Genomic DNA, 27,614 nt, shown 5'->3' on the forward strand with positions numbered 1-27,614 from the left:
AGGAGGAAGGCTGGCCACTGCCTGGGCTACACTTACAGGAGTCTGGAAGCAGCAGTAGAGCTTGGTGAGGAAGGGGTGGTTCCTGGATAAGGAGAGGATGCGTTTCTCAGTCATGGTGCATTCGACATCATCATCCTGGAGAATGACATCCTTCTTCAGCACCTTCACTGCATACAGCTGCCCACTCTCCTTCATCTTGGCAAGCATCACCTAAACCAAAAGCAAGGGTGAGTGGCAAGGGCTGAGCCCTCTGTGTCTAAGCAGCACAGAGCCTCTCGCACCTTCCCCGGCTGGAAATGTCACCCATCTCATGACCAGGCTTGTGGACCAAAGTGAGTCAGGCTGTTAGCATGGGCATCAGTGTACAATCAATGACACACACCACTGCCTGCAGCAGGCTGCTCTGGACACAAATGCCCACATGCTGCTCCTGTCTGGCACAGGGCTGGCTGGTCGAAGGTCACCCACTGTGCCAGCACAAACTGCCTGAGCAGTTTTCATTCCACCTCCCTCCTCAGTTATAAAACTCAAACACACTCTTTCACATCAGCTTCCTGGCAAAGCAGAGAAACAAAACCACTATCTCACCATGTTTGAAAACCACAGCCTTGTTGCCTTTAAAGGCAAAGTCTTTACATGCTCCAAGAAATGCTGCCCAAATGCATGTTAATACACATACTTGCAGCTCCTGGTATGGGCCCTGGCATGCAGCTGCTCCTTCAGGTGCTAACTTCTCTTTTGTGATTTCCAGTTCTTCACTATGCTGTCAGCTTTCTTTGTCTTCCCTTTTCTCCCTGCTCTCTGTAACCAACTTTGTTGCACAAAGCAAGCACCACTTAGTACTTGCTCTGGAGTACCACTGGACAGCCTGTGTACCATGTTATGAAATCACTTCAGCTACCTTGGGGCTTCTTAAAAAAGGAATGTGGTTTCTCACAAAATAGCCAGGAATAACTCTCACCTTTCCAAAGCTCCCCTTTCCCAATACACGAAGGAAGGTTAAGTCTTTGATCCCGACTTTGCTTGCTGAACTTTCAGTGATGGTGTTGCTATCCTTCAGGCTGCCTTTTCCCTGATGTTTCAATGTAGATCTGGAAACCAGTTTCTGTGGAAGAAAGCAAAGAAGTGTCAGCCTGCAGAGGAATTGTACTTCTGCTTCAGAGGTGCTCACAGGTAGTCAATCCACCAACCAGGGCATTTGGGGACTTTCCAGGGGTACTTTATGGCTGCAGAGACAGAAAGTTGTGTTGGTAGAATCACACAGCTGCCACATGTGACCAGCCAAACCCAGCACTGCTCAGGGCTGTGCTGACATCTCAACACCAGCTCCTGACATGGCATTTCAGGGTGTAAACCCACTGCCCAGCACATCCCAGACAATCCCAGAATATGCTGAGGTTGGAAGGGACTCACAAGGATCACAAAGCCCAACTCCAGGCCCTGCACAGGACCATCCCCAAGAGTCAAGAGGCAAGGTTGACTCTCTCCATCCTCACTCTCCACAAAAAAATAAAGAGAATGATTGGGGAAATCCAAGTCTTCTATCTACCAACAAAGTAAGGAGGACTGCATAATTTCTGCAACAAGAGAAATGCTGGGGAGATTTAGAACCCTAGCAGATCTCATCTGAATTTCTTATGTTTCTACTTGATTTTAAGACTTACTCAAAGCCTAGCTCAGTGGGACTCCAACTTCAAAACATGTCTGTTTTCCACATTTGGGCTGCTGGCTTGCTCCACCACTCCAAATTCGATGGAAAGCAGTTCATTCCCATGCCAGCAGTGAGGTGTTGCATATTCAGGAGTTGTAACAGTATAAGCTCACATTTCTAGAGCTTGTAATTTTGAAGTACAGAAAGATCAAGCCAACCTCCAATGCCCTCTGCTCACAGCTCTCCAGGTATGCATGTGCATACAAACGAGCCCTTCTATTCAGTTTATTGGTCTGACAAAGTCACAGGGACTTCGTGAGCTCCATCTTGTGACTATCTTGGTGTACAGCAAAGTTTCCTCTACACGGGAGACTCAGCACCATGGGCAAAGAACCAAGAGAGTCACAGAAACAGAGAGGTTTGTGTTGGAAGGGACCTTCAAGATCACTTAGTTCCAAATCCCTGCCATGGGCAGGGACACCTTCCACCAGACCAGGTTGCTCAAAACCCCATCCAACTGATCTTGAACACATCCAGGGATTGGGCACCCACAGCTTCTCTGGGCAACCTGTGGCAGGGCCTGACCAGGCTCACAGTACAGAATTTCTTCCTAATATATAATCTAAACCCACGCTCATTCAGCTTAAAGCCATTCAGGGTTGTCCTTACAGCACAGTCTGAGCACATTCCTAGATCCTTTATGTCATGAATAACAAGAAGAGATCATTAAACACCAAGCACAGATTTTTTTTTTTCTATTTTAATCTCCTTTTGATGTGCAGATGATGCAAACAACAAGTGTTAACAAGTGCTGATTTTTGCAGAAGGAGAAGACAGTATGGGATTTCCCTGTAATTCCCAGGATAACTGTCTCCCAAACTGCTACAGGGGGAAGGGCAAGGATAAGAGTTTGATACAAACCAACTGAAATCAAAAGGGGCAGCACAGCCTAATGAGGCTGCTAGACTGATACAGCATGATGGTTGATCAATGTGGCTGGCCAATTATATCAGAAGATTTACCACATCTGGAAATTATGGTTTGGGTTTTTATATTTTCTTTTTGTAGTGTTGACAGGGACCACAGATTTTTGACCAGGGATGTAGTGAAGAGTGAAACGGTTTCCCCAAAATCACACAGAAAAAGTAACAAAGCTGGGAAGAGAACTAGGCTTCTTCTTGAGCTCTTTTGCTCTATCACAAGCCATGCATGCAGATAGCATTTGCACTTGCAGTAAAAAAAAAAAAGCATGGCATAAACATATTGATCACTAATTAGTCAGGGGGTCTTACTGTGCTCTCATTTGTGATAAGCAGATCAAAGAGTGTTGAAAAGTCACAGCACTGTGAAACATCAGCACATTGCAAAGCAACACCTACAGATTAAAACCTGGATGTCAAACATCCATTTTCCAGGTGATGCCTTTGCCACAGACCTACTCCTGCAGTGCATCACCCAGCATCACCTGTCCTAGGGGAAGCCTCTGCACCCATAGAGAGACTCAGATGTAAATGCTCTAAATAGAGAAGGAAAAAAAGAAATACTCACCGAATTTGGGGAAATGCTTCCTGGCTGCAGACCCATGCAGGCCAAGGTTTTGGCAAGCTCTGCTGAGTTCACCCCACAGTTTGGAGCAACGTTTGCTTGGCATCGGATGTGGACGTTCATTTTACACACTGACAGGGGAAATGGAAAGTTAAAGCAAAGGAACAATTAAAATAACTTGGAGGGGTTTACTGCTGAGAAACAATTTACTAATTCTGCTTCAGGAAAAAACACCCATCTAAGCCTACCCTGCATCTTTAAACTAGAGGGTTTTTTTGCCACTGATCTAAGTAGAAGCAAAATTAGGACTCTTGTAAGAGAATAAACTCCTGAAAACCAGAAACAGATCCCAAACTCTCCAAGCAGGATGCCATTATTGCCTAAAGCTTTTCATAAGTACATATTTTTGAGGTACATAACTACCATTGCAGCTATGTCTGTAAGTACAATTAATATTTATAATGCCACAGAATTTGCAACAAACGTCCCCTGCATTTTCCTGTATCTAATTTTAAAGACAGCATTCAGTGGGAAATAAAAATCATTCTTGCTCCAGCTCATGAGCACACACACACCCTCTTGTGGGAGATGACAGCAAGGATTTTACAGTCTGGATCACTGAAACAAAAACTTAACACCAGAACATGCTTAGTCATCAATTAATAGCAGGGTAGTCAGCCTAAAGCAATGACCTTTTTTTCCCCTCAGATGCCTTTTCCCTGCCTTATTTCATTAGCTGAGGAAAAATCTTCAGGTAAAGGGAAAATACGAATGCAGGAAGCAGAATACTTTTAATAATGCAAGTTAAACAAAGTGCAAAGGAGAGCCCTTCTGGCAGCCAGAGATTAAAAAGGAGATCAGCCTTTTTTTAAACTCTTACAAAGATAAATATTCATTGCTCAGCTTTCTCCTGAAGGTTGCACAAATCAAGCCCACACATTGCATCGAAAATCTAAAAAGAAATGTATTTTGTGAAGAGGCAACAGTGAGAAGCTGCTCACTTTTACACTGTAGTCCCTGTCTCATGATCCCCCAGAGCAAGGAGCCGCAGTGGTCACAGAACGTCGGGACTTTGTAGTTGTGGATGCCAAATTTATGAGGAATGTTGATCCCAAACCTCTGTTCAGTCACCTGCAGCACCAAAAGGAAAGAACAGGTTTAAAATTCAAACACATATTTATAAGCTGGTGTTCATTTGCATACAGGCATTTAAGTGCAAATCTAAGAAAACAATTTCAAGTCAGAAAATGTCCCAGTCCATCATCTCACTGAGGTTTACAGCAAGTGAATACTGAATTAACAGCCTCACCTGCTGTGAGCCAGCCCTGCTTTCCCTGCTGGCCAGGCCAGACTACCTAGCAAAGCAGATTTTAAATAAGGGTTGCCTAGCTTATTTTAAATTTTTAAACACAAGTTAGAATAACAATACCTCAAAACAAACCAATCCCACTGCAGTGTGAATTACAGCATTTTTTAATCACACAGTTTCAAAATTATTGACTTCAATACTATGTGCAAAAATATGTAACTTTAGGTCAAACTGTTGATTTTATTAATTTTAATACAGAACTGCTTTCACAGCTCCTCCTAAAATTCTCATTCCTCTTTTTGCCCTCCTTGTAATTAAGAGCCTTTCAGGCACACATTTCACTTTATCACTTGCACTCAACCCCTTTTTAACCCCGTTCTTTTCCAACTGCAAACCATTCACATCTCAAGGGCACCTTTAAAAAATGTTTCAATGGCTGAAGAAAGCAGTCCCCATTTAGCATATTCATCATTTTTGACTTTGTTTCTCAACATGCAGATCCTGGAAAGCTGAGGCGGAACCCACAACTGTATTAAAGAAAAGTCAGGGGTGTGACTGGAACAAGAAGTTCAAGGTGAGTGGTGCCTCCTCACTTCTGGCTTCTTTTAAAGTAGTTTAAATGTGTCATAAAACCTTCATAATCCCAAGAGAGGGGTGAGGACATTGACTATTTAACTTGCACTCTACCCTTAGGCTTCTTAACTCGTTTTCATCTGGCCTGTCAAGGGGTCATTTTAGGGAGTTCAGCTCAGCAGTTTGGAGGCAAGAAATAACAAAGGCAATTGCATGCCACAAAACACAGAGCTGCTTTGTGAATAAACAGATTTGATTTGATTTTTCCTCAAACAGTTATTGAACCATTTCCAGTTCCAGAAATGAGACACGCGATGCACAGGGCAGCGTTAGGTGGGGATGTTACTCCCATCTAACACAGCCAAAATCAGCAAGAAGGAAAACCTTCAGAAACACAAGTTATGCAAGGGTTCTTTATTGCAACGTATTTCACAGAGCAAAGGTGTGGAGCAACAACTAAATGAGCAATCAGAAAAGAAAACAGAGGAAAAAACAAAGACCAGTGATTGGCCAGAGAAATCCACATTAAGAACAAGACACCAGATTTTGATTGCACCACAGCTAATCATGCAAGAAAATTGCCAAGGAAACCACAGGATTTGCTACTTAAATCCTTCCAGTGATGCCTTCCAGTGAAGATATGCTGACTTCTTAAACCATGTGCTAGTCCAAACAGTTAATGGCATCAACAGAACAACTGGATGACATTGCATGGCTTCTAAACAGGTCCCCATCACTCTTTTCCACTTTTAAACCCACAAATAAAAATAACATAAAGTAAATTCTCTTATAGGACAACCCCAGCAACCCAGATAAAGTAAGAAGACCCAAAATAACCAACACGACTTTACCTTGAGATCGTTCTTGCTAGTATTGTTTTGGCACGTGCAAGCTGTGACAATGAGGTGATGGCAGCGCTTGTGTACAACACAGGTGCACACTAGGAAATAAAAGAGGCACACTGAAAAGAGCCCTTGCAAGACTCAGAACACATCAATCCACCAGCTGGGCTCCTTAAGGCTCAGCTGCATCATCGGCACACAATACAGATGTGAAAAATAATTGGTGGCTTGGAATTTAAAACAGATCTGGAGATGTATCTTTAACCAACTGCAACAAAAATTCTGCACTGGATTATTCACACAGCCTAGAAAAAAGCTGCCTATATCAAATACAGGCGATGGACACAGAAACAACAGCACAGCTTCTAAAATACTCAAAAAATGCTGTTGAAATAATTATCCAGTAAAGAGTGTTTCACACAGCAATATCCATTTTCTTTACATGCAGATTCCTTTCACAGGACACCAGTGCCCTATTATACTGCACAGGAACAGGCTGTGTTAGGCTATACTGAACGACCATGAAGCAGGCAATTCTGAGAAAAAGGGAAAGGCAAAATAAAGGGAAAGGCAGAACAATAACTGAATGCAAACAAGCACCACATACATCTCCACACCCAGTCAACCAAACCATGCATTCAGGCAGAAGTGCTGTGCCAACCCACAAAGTCACAAACTCCCAGATTTTACTTTGTTCAAGGGAGAGAAAAGAGGGTGGCCATTCCAGCAGGGTACTTTGTGTCCCAATACCAGCTGAGCACTGTCCTGAAGGGACCCTGGGTGCCTCAAGCCCAGCTGGGTGTTGCATGTACCAACTGAGTGGACCTGCACAGGATGGAACAGCAACTGGACATGCAGGTGTTTGCAGGAATGTCAGTGGCAAACCTGACAGGGGCTTAAAAGCACAGGTCTGGCTGCCTGGGGAGGAAGAGGAGTGGTGATTCCAGAGCAGCTGATAGCTGCAGGATGTCCCAGCAGCATGGGAAAGTACTCCCAAAGCAGCACATCCCACACACACACCATGCAGGAGCAGGGCACCTTACCTTGGCACTGGTATCCCTGCTTCCCAAACACGCCCCTGGCCAAGAGAAAACAGGGACACAATTCAATGGCAGAAGGATGGTTGTCTTGCAGATTGTTTCAGAGGGCAGAGCCAAAATGCAGGAGGATCCCAAATTATCAGATCCCATAGCAGAGCTGCCCAGCAGTAGTGGTGCAATCCAGCACAGGGGTGTGAGAGCACAGGAAAGCACTGCACAGGCATGGCTTACAGGGCAGGCTGTCAACGTGCCTGTATTCCCCATATTCCTCCTCACTCTCATTTCTCAGATATCTCACTTCATTACAACACACACCACACATATTACACTGATCCCAGCAGCCCACACCCTGTTATTATTTCTCCCACTCCATCTTCTTTTGAGGAATATCTATGTTTTTTCTCCTTGCTCTGCCTACTCCTCCACGTGCATTACTTCACACCTCTCTAATGGCTTTCCTGTTCTCAGGAATTTTCTCTAAACTTTCAAGCAACTGTTTTTTTTTTCTCCAGTGTAATCTCAAAGCTCCACTCCAGTGAGTGGGGTCTTTCTTCAGGTTGCTTCATTACTTTTTTTTCCCTTGAAACAACATCTGTGGTTACAAGGGAGGAACACTGCCACATCCCCACACCAAGCCAGTTTGCTTCCAGCATCCAAGATATACATCACCTCTGGCCTCTCTGCAGCAGACTCCAGTATGGAGCACAAATGTACCCTGCCAAACCCGATGGCCGAAGGGCATCACATCGGGCAAAGTCCTAAGTGACATTCAGGACTGGGGGTGCCTTGTCCCCAGAACACAAAGGACTGGGGAGCCCTGGGCGTTTGGGCTGCTCTTACCAGATGAACTCCCTGCAGTGAGAGCAGTAGGTGGGCTGTCGCAGGTAGGTGGCCATGAACTTGTGCCCGTTCACCTGGTGCACCCGCCTCCGCATCGCCCGCTGCCGCTTGCGAGTGAGGTTCTTAAAGATCCGGTCCCTCTGCAGAGTCCCTGTGCAGGGGGAGAAGGAGAAAAAAAGGACAGCAAAACATTAAGGTCATCACACGCAGTTCTTGCTTCTGGTTTTGCTACAGCATTCAGTTTGGGCCCTCAACCTAAGGAGGTGGCCGTGGAGACGATGTCAGGGCAGCAGCCCCTCTGCTGTGAAAACGGGCTGGAAGAGCTGGGACTGCTCAGCTGGAGAAGAGGCGGCTCTGGAGAGACCTTAGAGCTCCTTCCAGTGCCTGAAGTGGGCTACAAGAGAGCTGGACAGGGACTTTTGCCCAGGCCATGAAGTGACAGGACAAGGGGTATGGCTTCACACTTAAAGACAGTGGGTTTAGATTGGATGTTTTGAAGAAATTAATGACTGTGAGGGAGGTGAGGCCCTGGCAGAGGCTGCCCACAGGAGCTGTGGCTGCCCCATCCCTGGGAATGTTCCAGGCCAGGATGGATGGGGCTTGGACAAACATGGCCTAGTGGAAGGTGTCCCTGCCCATGGCAGGGGCCTGGGATTAGATGATATTTAAGGTCCCTTCCAACACAAACCATTCTATGATTCTATGACAAAATGCTTTCAAAAGCCACGGTTACATCCCTGATTTAGAAGTCAGGGGACTGTGGTCTAGAACAAGGATGGCATCTGGAGCAGGTACAGAACTTAATTGCCATGTCCCTTTTAGCTCAAAATTGTAGTTTTTATCTAGAAATATCTGCCTTTTCCTATCTTCCCCTCACTCCTCTCCTATATTGAGACATGCCAGTAAGCTATTAATTCAAAAACTGTAAATAGACCAAAAGCTCAAGGCTAATGAGTTGTATAATAATAACAATACACAGCTTTTTGGGCAGTAACTCCTGAAAACACAACTGCACATAACCAACTGACCACCACCACACTTGCTGACTGAAAGCAGTGCCTTTCTTTGAGAACCGTGTTCATCCACCTTTGGTATTCTCATGCTACACTTCTTTATCACTATTTGCAGCATTTTTACATACTTCCAATACCTCCTGGGTTGGTTAAAAAAACCCAAAAAAACATAGGCTACTTTCTCAATGATGGATAGTTGTTTGATATGTGCCACACTCAGCTTCCTTTAAAGGGTTCATTTTCCAAAGGTTAGGCAATATTTGATAGTTCTAGAAAGCAAGGATCTAGGAACTGCCGGCATTCAAATCTGAATTGTCTCAAAATAAAATTTAATTTTAGAACAGAGTAGACTATTTCAGTTAAAAGGGACTTACAATAATCATCCAGTCCAACTGTCTGACCACGTCAGAATAGACCAAAAGTTTATGTACTTTAAGAGCATTGCTCAAACATTTCTTAAATATGACAGGCTGTGGGCACTCACCACCTGTCTATGAAGCCTTTTTCCATGTCTGAATCACCTCTCATTAAAAAAATGCTTCCTCATGCCCAGTCCAAACTCCTCTGGCCCAACTAAATATCACAATTCAATTATCTATCAATATAATCTAATCTTTTTACTGAGTTTAGTTCAGCCACATAACAATTTCCTAGCAAAGCTCAATTTACACAAAACAAGTGTCTCTCAAAGGGCATGAACTGAGCTCTAGATCAAGAGAGCCATTCCCATTTAGGCAGCAGCTGTCCAAACTGCATATCCCAGCCAGCTGGTCTCTGGGATCCTCACACAGACCTGGTCAGACTCAGCTGAGCTTCCCAGATCAAAGCCTCATCTGGGGCACACTTGCCTCAGAAGAAAGAAATGAAATTTGCAGTTTTCAAGCTATTTAATTTGCAAAGTAAAGGCTCTGAAAACAAGGGCATTTTTGGCAGGGGGGACAACACAGAATGTGCCAGAGGTGACTGTGCCACGGTGTTCTGTATTCAGGACTCTTGTTTTGAGCATGGACTGGATGCAAGAGCAAAGCCAGCTCCTGCCAAACCCTCTGCATGGATATAATTCCACAGGAAGGGACAGGTCTGTGAGCTCCCAGAGCACTGGATTGGCAGCAGGACCCAAACACAGCTGGGTCCTGCTGCCACACTCCCACACCCTCCCACTTATCTTGCCACAAAAAAGGGGGCAGAGCAATTCCCTGCTTTCAACTGGCTTTGCTGCTTAACCACCAGGGAGAAGGGGGTGGTGGAAATAGAGGAAAAGCTGTCAACCTGATCAAGGCTTGAAATGCAGGAATCCCACATCACAGGCATATTTCCTGGTCCTCTTTGTAGGAGTTGAGATAAGGGAAACCATGCTGTCAGTACTGAGCCCAGCCACTTCAAGGGGCTGTGAGCCACAGGATGTATTCCTCTTGGTGCTCATGCTACACGTTTAGAAGCAAAGCCAGCCATAAAGCCCAAGGGCTTTCTGCTGAGCTCTCCCAGCCATTTGTGCACATGTCCCTGCCACAGGCACTGATGGAAACCTCCTACCCAATGGCATCACTGTGACACAGAGCATGGTTTGACTTTAGGACAGCTTGCCTTTATTTTTACATGGAAACACATGCTGTAAATTAGGATTTTCCCATTTCAACGTACCAAGAAAAAGGATGTGGTAAGGCTGATCCAAGCATTTAACAGAAACCTGCTTTCTTCAGTTCAGAGCTCCAAGCACCTGGGCAGAGACTGGCACAGAAGAGCCTGCCTTTGTAGGGAGGTGCTTAAACATGTGTTTAATTCCCACTGAGGTCAACAGGATTCAGGGGACCACAGGAATTACCAGACTGAATCAGAACATTGGTCCATCTAGTTCAGCATCCTTTGTCAGTGAGCAACCAGAAGCACGACAGCAAGATGGAGGAACTCTGCAGCTGGGAGATAATTTGCCTTTTTCCCCACGCACAAGATGTCATTTTGATCTCCAGAAATGAGATCTGATTTGTGGAGGTTTAATATTCCTTCCAAACGTTCAACCACCATTGTACAAGTTCAACTGCCTTGTTATCTACCATAGGAAACAAGCCCAAGAAGAACCTCAAGAGGTCAACCAAAGGGTCCTTTAAAAAGAAGGTGAAGAGACAGTTGTTCTGCTGAGCCTGAGCCTCCTGCAACTTCATGTGAGAATTAAAAAAAGAAACATCCTTATAGTATTACAGAATGTGCCTAACTTAAAATTCATCACTCTGATCTAGGTTTAGGCAAACATGTATTTTTCCTGGGTCAGGGCCAAAAACCTCAACTGGCAAAGTGTCCTGTATTGGTGTTCAGCATGGAGAGGAGAACTTCTGAGCCATGGAAAGGGAAGCACAGGGTGTGAGTGGGTGGTGAGCACCTAAGTAAACCACCTAAAGAAGCAATCCAGTTACCAGCCTGCTCCATGCCAGCTGCTCCATTAGAAGCCCAACAGCTGATGCCCTTTAAGCCCTCATTTAGCAGGGTTTAAAAGAGTATGTTCCAAATTTAGCTCATACAGCTTCTGGCTTTTTTTATGGTTCCCATCAAGAACCAGCGTGGAGTAATCACCTCCCTGGTGCTCTCCCAGGCAGTGCAGACCACACATGGCAAGAGGGAACCAATCCTTGGCACCAGGAATAGGGGACAGTCAATGACAGCCTGCAAAGCCACCCATGGGACACTGCTGTGCATCCCTGTGGTTTGCCCAGCTTCAGACAGACTGCAATTCTGAAACAGTTCACAAAGCCCAAAAAATTACAGGCACTTGCTTTTTCCTGGGCTACAGAGGAGTCTCCATGCTGCCTGCACTGGTGGATCACATCCAGGGTCAGCCTGAAGCTTCCATGCCCCACTCTCCAGACACCAAAATCCCACAGCACAACAGTTCCACCTTGCAGACCTGCTTGTCATTAATGCCCATGCCACAAGTTGGGGTATTTTCTTTGCTAAAAGCTAACTCATATTTAAAACACTCTTCAAATTTCACACTTTCTCCCACTACTTGGCTGTCAGACCCAGCTAATGTTCTGCTGATACTGCACATCTTTCTGGTAATCCTCACCCATGCTTATGTTCATCTCAATTTACAATATAACATCTGAGTGTTACTAAGCAGGCTTCAGGAAGGCATGGATTACTTTCCACATGCCATCAACTCTTTTTGGCACTCTTATTCCCATTTCCTGGTGCTGGCTCAAGTGAAAAGGAGAGGGAGAGCCCAGCACAACCTCAGCCATACCTTGAGCCCAGGTATAGCTGCAGGAGACCATCCACCACATGATTCACTGGATCTACATATGTAACAACATCCCACAGAATAAATCCCTCTGTCTCAAGGCTTGGGTGCTCATGCATCCCACACACCACACCATGGAGCTGGCCAGTTCACCCCTCCAACAAGCTGCGAGTGATTTTGAAATGGTGAAACACATGGCTACCAAAACCCCCTTCCTCCCACCAGCAGGATGGCAGTTCCTCAGCTCACACCCAGCACATCTGTTCAGCAGGTCCCAGTGCCACTGGGTGAGAGGCTGTGGGCAGAAATCATCCACCAACACAGCACTGAAGCCTGCTAATGGAAGGGCTGAGAGAATTGAGACTGCTCAGCCTGGAGAAGAGGCAGCTCTGGGGTGACTTTAATGCAGCCTCTCAGTACCTGAAGGGAGCCTACCAGGAATCTGAAGAGAAACTGTTTGCAAGGGTATGTAGTGCTAGACAGGGGGGAACAGATCCAAACTGAAAGAGAGTAGATTTAGACGAGTTATTAGAAAGAAATTCTTGCCTGGGAGTGTGGTGAGGCCCTGGCACAGGTTGCCCAGAGAAGTTGTGGCTGCTCCATCCCTGGCAGTGTTCCAGGCCAGGCTGGATGGGGCTTGCAGCAGCCTGGGATAGTGGAAGGTGTCCCTGCCCATAGAAGAGGGTGGGAATGAGGTGATCTTTAATGAGGTGGTCTCTTCCAACTCAAACCAGTCTGTGATTCAGTGAGAGGGTGGCCAATGCAGCAGCCCCTCATGCCTCCCATCCTTGCTGTCAGAGGATATAAAGCCATCAGAGATGTTTTCCCAGCTTATGTTTTGCATTCTGGCCCGTTTCCTATAGGATAAATATTTTCCTTCTGGACACAGAGAGTGTTTTACAAAACAAAGCCATTCTAGACCATTACAGAAACCCAGACTTTTGAAAGCCTCTAACCTCTGGTAAAGCAACAACCACCATGAACGGTTCAACTGTCCAAATACTGCTATAAAAGCAGACAAGTAATTGCTCAGTTTCCACATCCGTGGTTCAACTGGGCCATCTGTAACTACGGGGTATCCACTGTGCCTGCCTATGTGCAAAACTTAACTACAAAGTTCAGCACTAAAAAGCCTCTTCCCCTTTCCTCCTCTGCACTCACACTGAACATGTGTTTATGGCAGTGGAAATTATACATGCAGCGGGAGAGGAGAATAAATAACCCACCAAGTCATCTGAGGACACGTGCAAGCACCAGCACCTCCTCACCCACTCACAGCCCCTATCACCACCCCACCTGCCCTGGCAGAGACCCCTCCTTTCCCCCCTGCTCCAGTCTGTATTCCAGGGGGTTACGGCAGGCAAATCCTTCCAGTGGTGGTATAACTACAGCAGGAAAACAAGAGGAAGAGCTGCAGGGTGAAGTGGTGTGTTTGGGACTGTTTGGCTCAAGTCAGGTCTCATCTGCTGGAAGTAAGTTACCTAGTGTTACCCTCCCATATGCACCATGGCATTTTAATTTGAAAGAAGATATTTTAAAAAGCAATATAAAAGCCTTAAATCAATAATGTTAATAAGTAAAAATTTAATTAAGCCTTTTTTATCAGTACCAGGAGCAGTATACACATTATCCTCCCCTTGGACTGAGTGACACACAAGCATGGAGCAAAGACTAACAACTGATTTTACTGGAGTATAAAAATCAAGATATAAGATTAAGGGACCCCTCATCTCTTGCAAGCACCACAGCACTGAACAACAATCTCAGATCATGCTAAATGCTCATCTAGCTCATGCCCTAACAGTGAGTAGTAGTGGGTGTTTTAGGAAAAGAATACATAAATCAGATCAAGTAAATTAATTCACCCCCCTTACACCCTCCAGCCATCAGTATGTAGGTGTTAGGTGTTCTTTCAATATTTACCTAACAGTGGGCTTCCTCACATCTACTGAATATAAACTGAGGCTAAACCAATCTGTTTATTTCTCTGGCTGGAAAACATGTAAGTTATGACAAAAATCCCTTACTAAGGTTTTGCATCTTTTAAGCAGGAGTTTTATCACCATAATCCTGTGGATGGTCAAAACCACGAGAAGCTTTGCTAATTAAAATGCTATAAACACAAACACACCATTGAAGAAGCTGACAGCCTGACCCTGAAAAGAGAAAAGGATTTAAACATCCTATTCTGTTTCTCTAACATTACTACTGCAGAGTGAAAGCCTTTTTTTTTTTTAATTACAAAGCTTTTCTTCAGTTCCCTTCAAAAGTTAAGGTGGATGCATAAATCAAGCAGGTGAAAAACAGCCACCTCCACAAAGACCATGCTGACCACATGGGGTTTCTCTACAGCAGAAGTTGATCCTCCTGCAGCTTTTGCCAATCTGTGCACGATCCGGTCCCTGCACTCTGGTTCCAGCCCCAGGAGAGGCTCCTTGCAAAGCAAACATGTGGCACATCAAACACAGGCTGGGACCTAAGTTTGATCCAGCTGCTGTTTTGCCCTCTGAAACTGGATGAAGTTTTGTGTGAAGATCAGAGAAAGAGGCAGCTAGGGCTGGCAGCACTGTGCTGTCTTCCAGGGCTTCACGGAAAAGCCATGTTAAGGGCAGCTCATCTTTTAAGATGCCAACCTGTCAATATTGTCTGAAAGAGTAAGAAGGAACAATGATGCTCTGAATCCAAGAAAAGTTTTCCCCACTCAGGAATGTGAAACAGCACTATCAGCAGTCTTGGAAAAGCAAACATGTAATCATCCCTGCATCAAATCACACAGAACTGTGCACTGGAGGCAAGACCTCGGTTTCTTGTCCAAGTGCTGAAGTAGGGCAGATCCATCTTCCTTGTTTTCTCGCCAGACCTAGGACATAAACTCATCTCAGCTCTCAGTGATTAACAGCATTTGAGGACTGAAGGATGAAGTTTCAGTGTGGCAGCAGTGAGAACAGGCTCAGCGAGGTTCACACAACAATATTGGTGAGCATGAGAAAAAGCCCACCACAGGCTTATTTCTAGAATAATTACACAATGATGCCAAAGCTCTGGTGGTACCAGTAGCTAAGACAGAAGGGCAACTTTTGGGGGGCTCAGCTTTCTTCAGCCTCTTGGATTTGGCTGTAGCAGCACCAGGGAGAGCAGGACAGCTCTGCAGAGCTGGAGTGAACAGTGTGTGGCTGCTGGGAGCATCCTCATCTTCAAGAGGGGAGATGGCTGCAAAGCCAAGGGTACAGCCCAGTGCTGGGACTGAGGGAGAAATAGCTGCCTTTTTTGGGTTTTTTTTGCATAACCTCTGTGAGAACATGAGAGAGCAGGAAGAAGGCAGCTTGAGAACCTCTAAAACAAGTATTTTTCTGCCTCTTCAAGTCTCCCAACCAGTTATGAACACCATACAGTTAACTTTGCATAGAGTTTTAATCCCAACTGCCACACAGGTTTTCAGATGTGCACAGAGCAGCTTTTCCACATGTGCTATTACACGATTTTTCTTGGAAAAGTTTTTTTTTCCCCTAAGAAAAGTTGGTTTTAGACATTTGTGTGCAGATGTTGACAGTTCTGAAGCAAGGCACAACAGTATGTTGCACAAGGCTGAAAAATGTCAATAGAAAAGCCTTTCCACTCATTTCTACAGTGAGTAACCTTACAATTCCATCTCTGCAAGCTTTTGCATTCATTTGCAAAACCTCAGGATATATTTGTTTGCCAGAGAAACCAGGCTTGGGCAACAATGGCAAAGAACCGTCTCAGCTTGCACAGAGAGGAGACTCCAGGAGAAAAGGATTTTATTTAAAAATCAGAAGAGGGATTTGAGGGAGACAAGAGAAACCTGAGCACTGAACAGAGGCTGTCAGAGCCCCAGGCTGGCACTGTGACCGGAATGCCACCTCCTATCTGTCCCTTACCCAGCAAGACACAGTTTCAAAAACAAAATAAATCAGTCTGGTCGTATCCCAGACAGGTTGTCCCTCTGGCTGTAGCTGAACATGGTCTTCCAGCAGAAGCAGAATCTAAAAGTCACCCCAGACCCACTGTCCCCTTCTCACAGTGGAGTCCTCTCCCTGCCATCTCTGACATACCAGCATTCAACTGCTCCATAACTCATAAGAACAGGCAAAAAAACCCCAACAAAACCCAAAACACTTCTCACTGCATGGCTCATTAGAGCCTTAACAAACTGATTCCTCTCCCTCCTCCCCTCACAATTACAATCATTACTATTTCCCTGGGCTTATGCAAGCAAATTTCCATTGCAAAACCTCCTGTTGGTCCTTCCCACTTACTAAACTCAAGAGAAAAATGTTGAGATGTGATTTACTAGGCAAGGAAACCATTTTAATACATTATTCATTAAAACTAGGAAAATAAAACTAACAAGGCAACTTTGATCTTTGCCATGATTAATTCATGTGCCAGAACCCCTCTGATTTAGAAGATCTCAAACCAGCTGCAGAGCAGAAGCAGCAGCAACAGAGAGACAGCATTTAGAAGTCAAAGCTCCCATCACTTGTGCAAAATCCTCCAGAAAAGCAGAATTGGTGGCAGGGAGATCCTGAACCCCCCCTGCTCCTGCGGGCTCCTGCGTGTCACAGCCACCAGCAGCCCACTGCTGTGGGTGCTTCCACAGCAGGGATCACAACTTGCTCCTGGGAGGCCCTGCCCACACAGGGAAGCACGAGATCCAAGGCAAACCTATTTTTAACCAAGTGCAGCTTAAAGGTATTTTTGAAGTGGATGTTCTGGGGACATCCCCCTTTTTGGGCATGGGGGCAGCTTCAGAAGTTGGCTGCTTTGGTATGGAAACAAGGGTGTCCACACAATGTCTGACAATCAACTAAATCTGCTGAAAATTTACACTTTTATGTCCAGGTAGTGCAATTTGCTAGACACAGGTTTAACATCAACCTCGAAAGAAGGAGGAGCAGGAGAACACTCTTGATGGAATACAAAGACAAAACACACAAAGCAACCAGGATGAACAAAAAGAGAGTTGAGATGGGAATATCAAGCATCTTGTGTCCAGAGGGTCCCAAAGTTTTGCAGCATCTCCATAAATAAGTAACCATTACTCAACACAGCAGCCATCCCTAGGATGAAATCTTGAGCCTTCCTCACCAAGGGCACTGCACTTTTCTCCACGAGAAAGCAAACTGTATCCCAAAGCACAAATGGAATCTAGTCAGGGGCAGAGTACCTGGGAAAGCTAATTCAGCAGGACAAGTTAAACATTCCCCTTTTTCTGCCACTGGGGCCTCCGACTGCTGCCATGAGAGGCCTCAGCTTTTCCCCTGGAGGTGCACTGGCCTTGGGCTCGCTGGGCAGGATGATCAACACCTGAATCACCACCCTGCTACACCTGGATTCTCCTGGTGGACTGGTCACTCCACAGCTGAGGAGCCAAAGTGGCCCAGCAACAAACTCAGCTCTAATCCCTCAGCTGACCCAGGAACCTTTGAGATTTCCATGTGGCAGCTTGCCAATGAGTCCTCTAATTTCAACAGCCTTAAAAAGCAGGTTGTTTACCATGTCGCTCTCCCACGCAGGTTCCCACACACCATGGGCTGAGTGAGACACTGCCACAGCAAAGCATCTGTCAAGAAAAGTAAATTCAGCCTCTTGTATTCCCAGCTTATTGGGAAGAGCTCTGCCAAGAAGCAGCACCTCTTCCCATCAACACATTCCCAATTTCCTTGGCAGTGCAGCAAGGAAATACTCAGTGCTCAGGCAGGGGATCACACAATCCATCCTGAAACTTCTGCAGATGGCAGGGACCGTGAGTGCTCTGCCCCTCCCAGTGCCAGGGGATTATTGGGATTTCCCAGAGGGATTTCCCAAGGCTTTCAGGAAATGCAGCTGGTTCCAACAGCTTCCCAGCAGCCAACACAGCCAGACCTGATTCTCTCCCCTTCCCCATCTCCTCCCAAACATGGTTTTCACCCTGCAATACATATTTCTCCACTTCTGAAATATGTCTCTGAGATTTCAAAAGCACATGTCCCAAACTCAAACAAATACAGCTTTTAAAATGCTGGCTGCCACATGGAGAGGGTGCTGCTTGCCTCAGCTCAGGCTCATAGAACCATAAAGGTTGGAAAAGACCTCCAAGATCATTGAGTCCAACCTTTGACCAAAAATCAGATTGTCAACAAAACCACAGCACTGAGTGCCATGTCCAGCTGTTTCTTGAACACTGCCAGGGATGGTGACTCACCATGAGACTGCTTGGGCAGTCTGGTGTCAGCAGTTCCATAATGTGACACCATCAATTTCATTCTCCCTAACAGGTGCCCCTTTCCAGCAGCTGTAAGAGCAGCAGTAAATACATATCCTGCCTCCCCACGGGCTCTCCCATGTCACTCCTCTCAATTACCAAACAAGCAGAGGTGTGTGAGCAGGAAGAAAGTCACTTTCCCCAACAGCTTGTGAGAGACACCTGAAACCTGTACCTCGCTTCATCTTTTTTCCCAGTCCTTCAGCGGGGAAGGGACACTTCAGGAGGGAATTTGTTTAGGCTCAAGTGACAGGAGATGAAAGCCAGCCCGTGGTTTGAAGGTCACAACAGCCCTCACACAGGTTTAAGCAGATCTCCCCCCACACAGCACCCTGCCTTCCTTCCCACACAGCCATTTTCCAGCCAGGTCATGGGACACAGGGATTTCTCTGTCATGGCCTTCACGTGCAAGTTGTCATCAGCCCTTTTGGATGCAATTGGACACTTCCCTTGAAGGGCTTTTTTTCCCCACTTTGCCTCCCATTCATGAGTGAAATACAGAACCAGAGTCAATGTAAGTAAAAACAGGTGTAGGACTAGAATGAGGCTGTCACTCAGCAAGGATTCCTCACCCAAGAACTCTGACTTGGGCAAGCTGGACAAAAAACATTTTTCTGCCTTTATCCTTGCTGACTTGCAAGTGAGATCTGCAAGTCTGTACTGTGAACATACAGGGAGGACATGTTATAGACATAAAAATTCAGCATTGCCTGACTTTCGAGTTTTATTCTCTGGTGATATCCTTCAAATGAAAAGGTTTCTGGCTTTAAAGCAATTTCCTATATTTTATAAACAAAGAAAGTTATTATTGGAAGCAAGTTCCTCTGCAGCAGTCTCCTTGGTCCTGGCTCAGCAGCACGGCTGTGGTTTTGAGCACAGCTCCAGGGAGAGAGGAGAGCACTAACAGGGGAACACACTTCCCAGGAAAGGAGTCTGCTTTACTGTGTGGATCAGGGCTAGTGACAGGCACACATGCTCAACAAGTCTGGCAGCTAGACGGCAGAAAAGAGCTGAGATTCTGGGATTAGAAACAGTTCCAGGCTCTAGCAAGAAACTGGGTTTGGTGGTCAGAGTTATGCTGCTGCTGCAGCCTTTCCTGCACCCTGCAGCTCCTCTACAATTCCTCCGTCCATATTCTCCTCCTCCCACCTCCTTTAACCTTTTGGGCTTCTTTTAAGCTGCTTCTTTCTGACTACTCCTGCCCATACCCATCCATCACCACTCCCCACATCAGTCTCCTGTTTCCTTCTATCTTCTCCTTATATTCCTTATCTCTGTCCTTCTTCCAGACCCTTATGGCTCTAATTCTTCTCCAAGCAACTTTTCCCATTGTTTCCACCATTCACTGCCCTTGTCCCGTGTCTCAGCAGATGGGACAAGGAGAGCAGGACACCTGCACAGCCAGACCTCCTGCCTTCCTCCCTCCTCTGCACCACTGCTGGGGCTCCCCCTCCTGCCTCACTGCAGCACCCAGGGCAGGGCTGAGCTCAGTCAGGGAGAATTCCGGCCCAAAAAACCACCCACAGCCCTGCTCCAATTTCCCAGTCCAGACAGCTAGTGAAGAACTGGCCTCACTCAAAGCAGCCCCAGGGAAACCCAAGAGCATCCTTTTCAGACAGACAGATTTACCCTCAATTATGAAACTGTCTCACTCCCTCATCTGCAACCACCAGCAGTGCTGGCAGTGCCAGGAGAAGCAGCCACTGGGGTGGCTCAGTGCAGGTGGTGTCCACAGCACCCCGAGCCATGCTGATGGCATGCAGTTTATTCTACATCACAAATGAGTAAATTTTCACCAAAGACAGCAGACAGGGACAGCAGAAGCTTTCATCCCTCCCTCTCTTGCCTCTGCCAAGCTTGAGGTCACCCTGGCCAAACAACGTCAGGATCTCTTTGCTCAAAGCTCTGTTTTGATTCAGCATTTCATTCTGGAAAACAAACAGAATCATTGCCGCTGAAGCACTCCAGGAAACAAAAACAGCTGGCACTGGAGAGCAGGAAACTCATTATTTTCTGCCGGGCATGGTCTGGAACAACCTAAAACAGAGGTGTATAAATTGCAAGGGTGAGTATTCACCTCCTAAAGCACCACTAGAAGATGAGCTCTGCTCCTCCATTCCAGCTCACCTAATGCTGAAGACCCAGTTCTGCCCTTGTTTATTTGGGGCATGTTGTCCCCCTGCAGTGAGGTGCAGGACTGAACTGTACAACACCCTCACCAAGCAGCAGACTGATGCTGCTGATCCTCCTGATGTCTGTGGAGCCAGAGGGACCCTGGGGTCTCCCCACGAGCACTAACAATGCCTGAATTGTTATAATAATAATCACCTCCCAGGTAAACTGAGGTAATGAAACACCGCAGCACAACAGCATCTGTTACCTTCAGGGGACAAGGACTTCTGGACACTGGACAGGCTGGGCTGCCAGGCACCCAGACACAAGGAAAACCCTTGACTGGGGTGGTACCACCTAAATCAGGAGTCTCCTCCAGCAGCCAGAGTTGAGAGGCTCAGATATTAAATTGGATACAGCCTAATTTGACAGTTGGTGGAGCTGAAGTTATATGTACATACATGTATATATATGTGTGAGTGTGTATATACAGATATAAAGAGAGAGAGAGATGAAAAAATGAACAGCAGGGTTTTGTTGGCTTTTTCCCTGCAGTTTCTGGCACAGATTTACAGAGTGACCCCTGGTAAGGCACTGAAGCTTCTGGACAGCCATTTACCAATTCCATCAATCAGGCACGTCACAAATTGTGGTCTAGAGAAATTCAGGCACAGTCTGAGGTGTGCTACTGTCAGGGCATCCCCTTCATCCCAGTCCAGGGTATCATCCAGGTGCATCCAACCACACTGGGTAGAGAGAGGAATGGCCATGAGACAGCATCAGGGTGCAGCAGCCAGGGCTGTGCTATCATCCCTGGATCCCAGCACTCACCTCCTATAGCTCCATGTTCCTCTCCTTCCATCCCACACTCCCCATCCTGCCCCACTGCAGCACAAACACCAGCTCCAGCACAGCCCTCTCCTCCAAGGCCAAGGAGATTTCACCTCCCCTGGGAACTACCATCACCTCTTCCAGGAATCACATGGAAATAAAGCAAAGAAACCTCTGCTCCTCATTACAGCCAGGAACACCGAAATCCCACTGATTGCAAGCTTGCATATTTATCTCTAGGTTTCAGAGCCCAGACAAAACACAGTCCACTGGGGGAGTGAAGTTATCCCTGGTATTGCTGTTTGTTGCATTTTTACAGTGCCTGGGTATCTCTGCAGTTGGCAGATCTTGGCAAGTCACAAATTACTGACAAACACCTCTTGGCCTTAGACACACTGCAGTAGCTGTGGGGCTCACATGGATAGTTTTCTGAGAAATAAAAGTAGTCTTGTGGATATGTGTCAGGCTGGGATGCTGTTCTCCTCCTGCCTCTGCATTACAGGCCCTCCATAAACACCAAGCAAATCACTTCATTTCCCAGGGTTTGGCTCTTCCTGCTACCAGGAATAAACAGCTTTGTTTGTTTACTTGCCTGTTGAAATATTTTTTCCCTGTGAAAATTCAGAATTTAACAAACTTGCTTTGTTTGGGGTTTTTTGTGGGTTTTTTTTGTTTTGGTTTGGGTTTTTTTTAACAGCAGAGAGACTTATGTGAGATATCAGTTCCAGGGTGCAAGAACACTCAGGTTCTCTCAGCAATATTTATTACATGTGAAATGCAATGTGCACATTTTGAAAGTTTCACTTTGAAATACAAAAAAAGAAACTCATGGAGACTTCAGGACAAGAACAGAGCTGCTCTTGCTCCCCCTGGCTTGGCTGATAAACCTCTCTTGGGGTGTGCAGAGTGCGACCTCCAGGAGACCAATACCTGCTCAGGACTTCAAGATCAGCTTCTGGAAACTTTTTACTTTTTAACCTGGCATTTTATTTTTTAACTTGACTGAAATCTTTCAGCAAGGCTGAAATCTTTCAGGGGATCCACTGAAGTTCACCTGCCTGCCACACAGAGATGCACAACATTTGTGGATTACATTCCTGGTCCCTGCAAGGGCTCACTCAGGGTGTATTTTCTGCCCCATGGGACTCAACACTGTCCTGACCTATCTCCATCTGAAAATGCAGAGCTGAACCAACATGGAGTGGATCTGGAAATCCCTTGCCTACAGCACACAGGTGTGACAAGTGTAAAGAACTTTAAAAAGGGTAGACACTGGAAAAAAATACAAGAGTGTAGAAATGCATGTTTCCTGCTGGTCTCTGCCACATAAGACTGGGATAGACATTAAAGACTTCCATGTCCTCAGACTGTGAACCAAAGACAGCAGAACTTTCTTTACCTTATTCTGCATTGATATGTCCTGATTGGGCCAGCAGGTTTTCTAAGTGGTGTCTACTATAAGCTTTAGAACTCTGCTAGAGCCAGTAAACCAAAAGAGAAGAGTGGCCCAAAAAAACAGGGGATGAGAACAGGGCATTTTTTTATTCCTGCTTCCTAGTTTCCAGTATTTATTCCCTTAACTATAAAAGACAGGCTGAAAGCAGTCATTATTGCAGTTTACAGAGGATTGGTAAAACTCTTTTTCCTTCCTGCTGTGCAAGAACCTGATAACAGATCTGTCAATAGAAATTTTATGGGGCTGAGGAGCTACATTATAGTGCAGAGGAAGGATCCTGTTAGCACAATATTTATGTTCCACTTCACACTTTAAGGCTGCAGATCTTTAGTGGTGCCTGTCAGAGAAAACATTTCTTTAAAAAAACTTTGTGTTAGAAAAATGTGTTATAAGAAAAATGACAGCCAAAGACCAAGACTGTCTGTGTTTGAGGACAAACTATTTGAATGTGCCAGCTGCAAAACAAAGAAGCATTACCTGGTCCAGAAGCAGGTTTGGGCTTCCTGAACCTTTTTCTTAGGTTGCCTGTAGGTAAGCAGGTTCAGCTTCCCCCTTAGGGGGATGGAACTAGATGATCCTAAAGGTCCCTTCCAATATGATTCTATGATTCCTTGCTGCTGCAAACCCTACCAACATGAAATATTTAGTAATAGGTGCTATATCCACTCTACCGACTCACTTGGCTTTTCAATATTCTTGTCATTCTATTTCTTGCCCAGAACTCAAATTTGTCATTGTCTTTACTGACACAGAAAGAAAAGAAACAACTATTACTTATTTTAGAACGATGAAATTAAAACTGAACTTCAAGCCAGAATTATCACTTTGAGTGACAACATGAGGAAAAAAAAGAGGCAAATTACAAGAGTTCAAAGCACTAAAATAGAAACACTCTGTTTTCTACAGGGCTTGCTTCATTCATTAATTCAATCAGATACTTCATTTGTATTAATTTAATTAGCTCTGCTCAGAATTAAATAGAGCAAACAGAGAGGTGGCAAACTGAGGGCACGCAGCACACCTTGCAGGCAAAGCTGAGAGGAGACTGGGCTGGCTCTGGGACTCCAGGGTTGCAAGGGGAGAGGTTCAACCCACCCAGGCACACACCTGGGGCCTCTCAGTGTCCAGCCTGACCTTGCTGCAGCCAAACAGCCTGGCCCAAGCACCACCACCAGCTCCTGGGAATCTCTTCTGACTTCTCACAGGGGTCCAGAGGCACAAACCACAGCAGGGGTTCACCCACACTCACTGCAAGGTTTCAAAATCAATCATATCAAATTTCAAATTGATTTCAAATCAATCATATCCTGCTCAAGAAGAGCTAATTCAGGGTTTGCTCTTTCACAGCTGAAACCAGTATTCAGTGGGAAAAAGCAACAAGCACTGGAGAGGAGGTCTGAATTCATGTCACCAGCTGAGCAACACCCTCTGGGGCACCTCAAGAGCCCTACGTGTGTAAGAGAGCAATAAAGCAGATTTCCTCCCTTTAAAGAGGATCTGCAAGAGTTGAGATGTTGTGGATTATCTCAGAGATCCTGGCACACACATGGATGACAGGCAGGGAGGTTCTGTTAAACCACAGCTCCTGCAGTCCCCAGGGCTGGGCAGAGCCTGGTGGGGTCCCATACCCCACACCCTGCTCCTGCTCCCAGCTCCTCAGCTGACAACGTGCCTCACATCCACAGACAGGGCACATCCACTGCAAAAACACACCTCAGAGAAGGTACATTCACTACTTTTAAGAGAGCAGAAGCAAAGAGACACAGAGACAGAGGAAAGGAATGCTAAAGGCACCCTTGGTGGGGGGGGGGGGAAATCATATTTATATCCAGAATAAAAGGAATAAGAAAGTTTTCAAAAGGAATCGTATGACTTGGAAAAAATTCGATGACTTGAAAAAAAAATCCTAAAAGGCTGAAATAAAGAAAACCCAGAAAAGAGTAAATAAATTCATTTGAGAAGAGGCAGGAAATCAATCCCTAAGCAATGCCTGAAGTCTGGCAGGCAGAAGTCAGTCCTGCCCTTCTGTGTAAAACCGCCTGGACTGAACCAGCTCCTGGCTCAGTGAGGGAGATGGCTGGGGAAGAGTGTGCTTCCCCCACCCAGCTGGGTGCCAGGGCCACCAGGGATGTGTCACCCTCAGGGAGCTCAGGAGTTGGACTTTGCTGACCCTTGTGGGTCCCTTCCAACTCAGAGTATTCTGTGATTTCTCTGAGAGGTAATCTCCTCCCAAGGTAAGGAGATTTTCATTTTAATTTTGCACCAGTTGCTGTACACAGGAAATGTCAGCTGAATGAGGGTAGTTAATATAATCAAATACAGCTTAGCACAGCAAGTATATCCGAGCAGAGAAAATAAAGAGAGGCAGGTATAATTTCTCTAGGCCTCCCTCACTTCCTATTGCTCTGTTCCTTTCTTTTTCTGAAAAACTACATGTATTTCTAACACATCAAACAGGCAGATCTCCCTGCCTCAAAACAGCAGGGTAGCAGTGATGGACAGGAGATCCATATGGGAACCTGCAAAGAACTGACCCCTTTGCAGCTGCATGTTTGCTATACTGCCCTCACACCCTGACAGATCCCAAATGCCCCTGTCAGACTCACAGGAGTCACACCCTGCTCCCCCATCCCTGCTGTAGGTGAGCTGAACCAAATTAAGGTTTTGGTCAGAAGAACTTTTGATCAAAGCAAAAAACCATCACTTCTAAAGGTAAAGTCCAAGCACCACCAGGACTGACAGTTTTGAGTAAACAAAACAGGATAAACAAAATAGGACAAGGAAAATAAGGCAGTCTCAGGTGGGCCTAAAACCCCAGTCTCAATTGTTTTGTTGGGGTTTTTTGGGGTTTTTCTAATTTTTCTTCTTATCCCACCTACCTCCTCCCTCTCTTTGCCCACTTTTTGGACTTTTACTTTACTGGAGGTAGACAATGGTGCCTGAGCTCCTGTGAATTTGGCTATTTCCATAAACAAAACAACAAGAAGTCAAAACAATAAGAAGTCATAGGGAGCAGGGATGATGTGGCAGTGTCTGCCTTCCAAATCAGGGGAACAAGTGGGAAGCTGCTTTTTGAGCTTTCAAGTCATAAATTATAATGAAAATAAAAAATTATTATTTAAAATAAATTATTCTCAGACTTTTTTCCAAAAAACCCTTAAAATTCAAATACCATTCAGAGCCTCCACACTTCCAGCAAAACAGACAAAAGCAGAATTAAATATGATATTATGAACAAGACCTCTCTGTGTATCAGAGGGAAACCCCTGATTCTTCATGAATACCTCCTTTACCCAATGACTGGGAAAAGTCAGTATCTGCAATCAGGCTTGCCCTGGATTAAGACTTTTCCAATGTGACCATACATGGGAACAACCAGACAAGAAAAAAAACCCAAGAGCCACCTTTGATGTTCCTGTTCTGTAAGTCTACACATCCTCAAGAACAACGGAGGAAAGAGAAGTAAATTATTTCCAACATTTCCCGTTTCCCTTGGAAAGCAGTAGCTGTACAAACATCTGAGTTCTGCATTTCTCATCTCTGAGACCTTGTTAGCAACATGCTCAGCCACCAGCACAGGTCTGAAACACTGGATTCCTGCTCATGCCCACCATCCCTGCTCAACCCTGCTTTAAATAAATGGCCAGGTATAGCACTCCTGCATGTGGATACAACTGGGATGTCAGTCACTAAAGCACTCCAGTTTTCTTCTCTTTCCACCCCTGTCTTTGTCATAGGCAATGAAAGCCAATTTCTAGCCTCCTTTTCATCCCTACAAGAAATTCCTGCAGGCCTCCCCAGCACACCCTGGCACTCTCCCTGTTCTCTGGGTACAAATACAGAGATTTCCTGGGTTGCTGCAGCACAGCTCACATCCACACTCATAACTGGTATCACAATAAACAACAGGCACATCAAAACCATCACACTATAAAATGTAGTTAACAGAAAAAAAACCTGCCCAGATGCTTTTTTAGGGCAGCTGTCACACTAAAAACTTGCAAGCTTCCTGTGCAAAGGGAATGCAGCAAACAGAAATGGTCAGGAAGTAGATGTGAACCCTTATGGAACAAAAATCACCCAGATGTTTTACACATCTCTATTTTAAACATGCTCTGCTTTCTCCTCAGCTTGCCCTTCAAGAGGCAGCCAGGTGAAAAACAGGAGTGACAAAAACAACCTGTCTGAAGGACAGCTTCAAGGAAATAAACCAGAGAGAGCACGACCAGCGAGCTCCCCAGGTGTGAGATAGAGCAGAGGGCACACACAGCTCCAGCTGCCAACAACAGCCCCTGCCAGATTTGCCCCATCACTCAGAAAACCTCAGGCACAGCACAGCATGTGGCCCCTGAAGAATCCAAACCTCTGCAGTGCCCTGGAGCTGATGGCAGGGACACAGACCAGTCCAGCTCTGAATGGAAAGAAGCCAGAGCAACTCCCTTACCTTCTGTGAAGTTTCCTGTCAGAGTTATGACAACAAACACTTTGCCTTCTGGCTCCAAATCCACCTGAAAAAAAGCAAAGGAAGTGTTAGAAGATTGGTTTCTTTGAGGCAGAAATCTGATAATATTTGAAGGTGTATATATTCTCATGCACACCGTAATTGAAAAAATAAAATAAAATCAAACATCTGGTGCCCAAATTGTTCAGCATTCAGGGCTCCATCAAAAATAAGGAACTTGAGTCTTCCTTTTTCCTGGAAGTGCTGAACAATCTCAACCTTGCTAGAAGAAACAGAAGTTAAAAAAAATAATAAAATACAGTTAATAGTGTTCCAATTTGTGAGATAAATGAAGCAGGACAAACCCTGAATTCTCTGAAAAGATCAATGTGCAGCTGTTTCCAGTATTACATGGATATTTCCTCTCTATTATATTTTATCTCAGTGAAATTGTTTCAGTCTCT

At 45.5% G+C, this 27,614-nt stretch overlaps 1 protein-coding gene across 2 annotated transcripts in view; it reads right to left on the minus strand.

Annotated features, from left to right (window-relative positions):
- The window catches only part of PRKCH (protein kinase C eta), a 129,928-nt gene that overhangs the window by 58,996 nt on the left and 43,318 nt on the right, over positions 1–27,614 (minus strand). For both annotated transcript variants that reach the window (XM_064422949.1, XM_064422948.1), the window contains exons 2-9: positions 27,154–27,217; positions 7,801–7,951; positions 6,964–6,998; positions 5,930–6,018; positions 4,198–4,327; positions 3,200–3,327; positions 962–1,105; positions 37–210 (exon numbers count right to left, since the gene is read on the minus strand). In XM_064422949.1, coding sequence (XP_064279019.1) covers positions 37–210; positions 962–1,105; positions 3,200–3,327; positions 4,198–4,327; positions 5,930–6,018; positions 6,964–6,998; positions 7,801–7,951; positions 27,154–27,217 — 915 coding nt within the window. The remainder of the gene's footprint in view (positions 1–36; positions 211–961; positions 1,106–3,199; positions 3,328–4,197; positions 4,328–5,929; positions 6,019–6,963; positions 6,999–7,800; positions 7,952–27,153; positions 27,218–27,614) is intronic.

Source organism: Passer domesticus, chromosome 6 (assembly GCF_036417665.1).
Source record: "Passer domesticus isolate bPasDom1 chromosome 6, bPasDom1.hap1, whole genome shotgun sequence".
Classification (NCBI taxonomy): Eukaryota; Metazoa; Chordata; class Aves; order Passeriformes; family Passeridae; genus Passer; species Passer domesticus.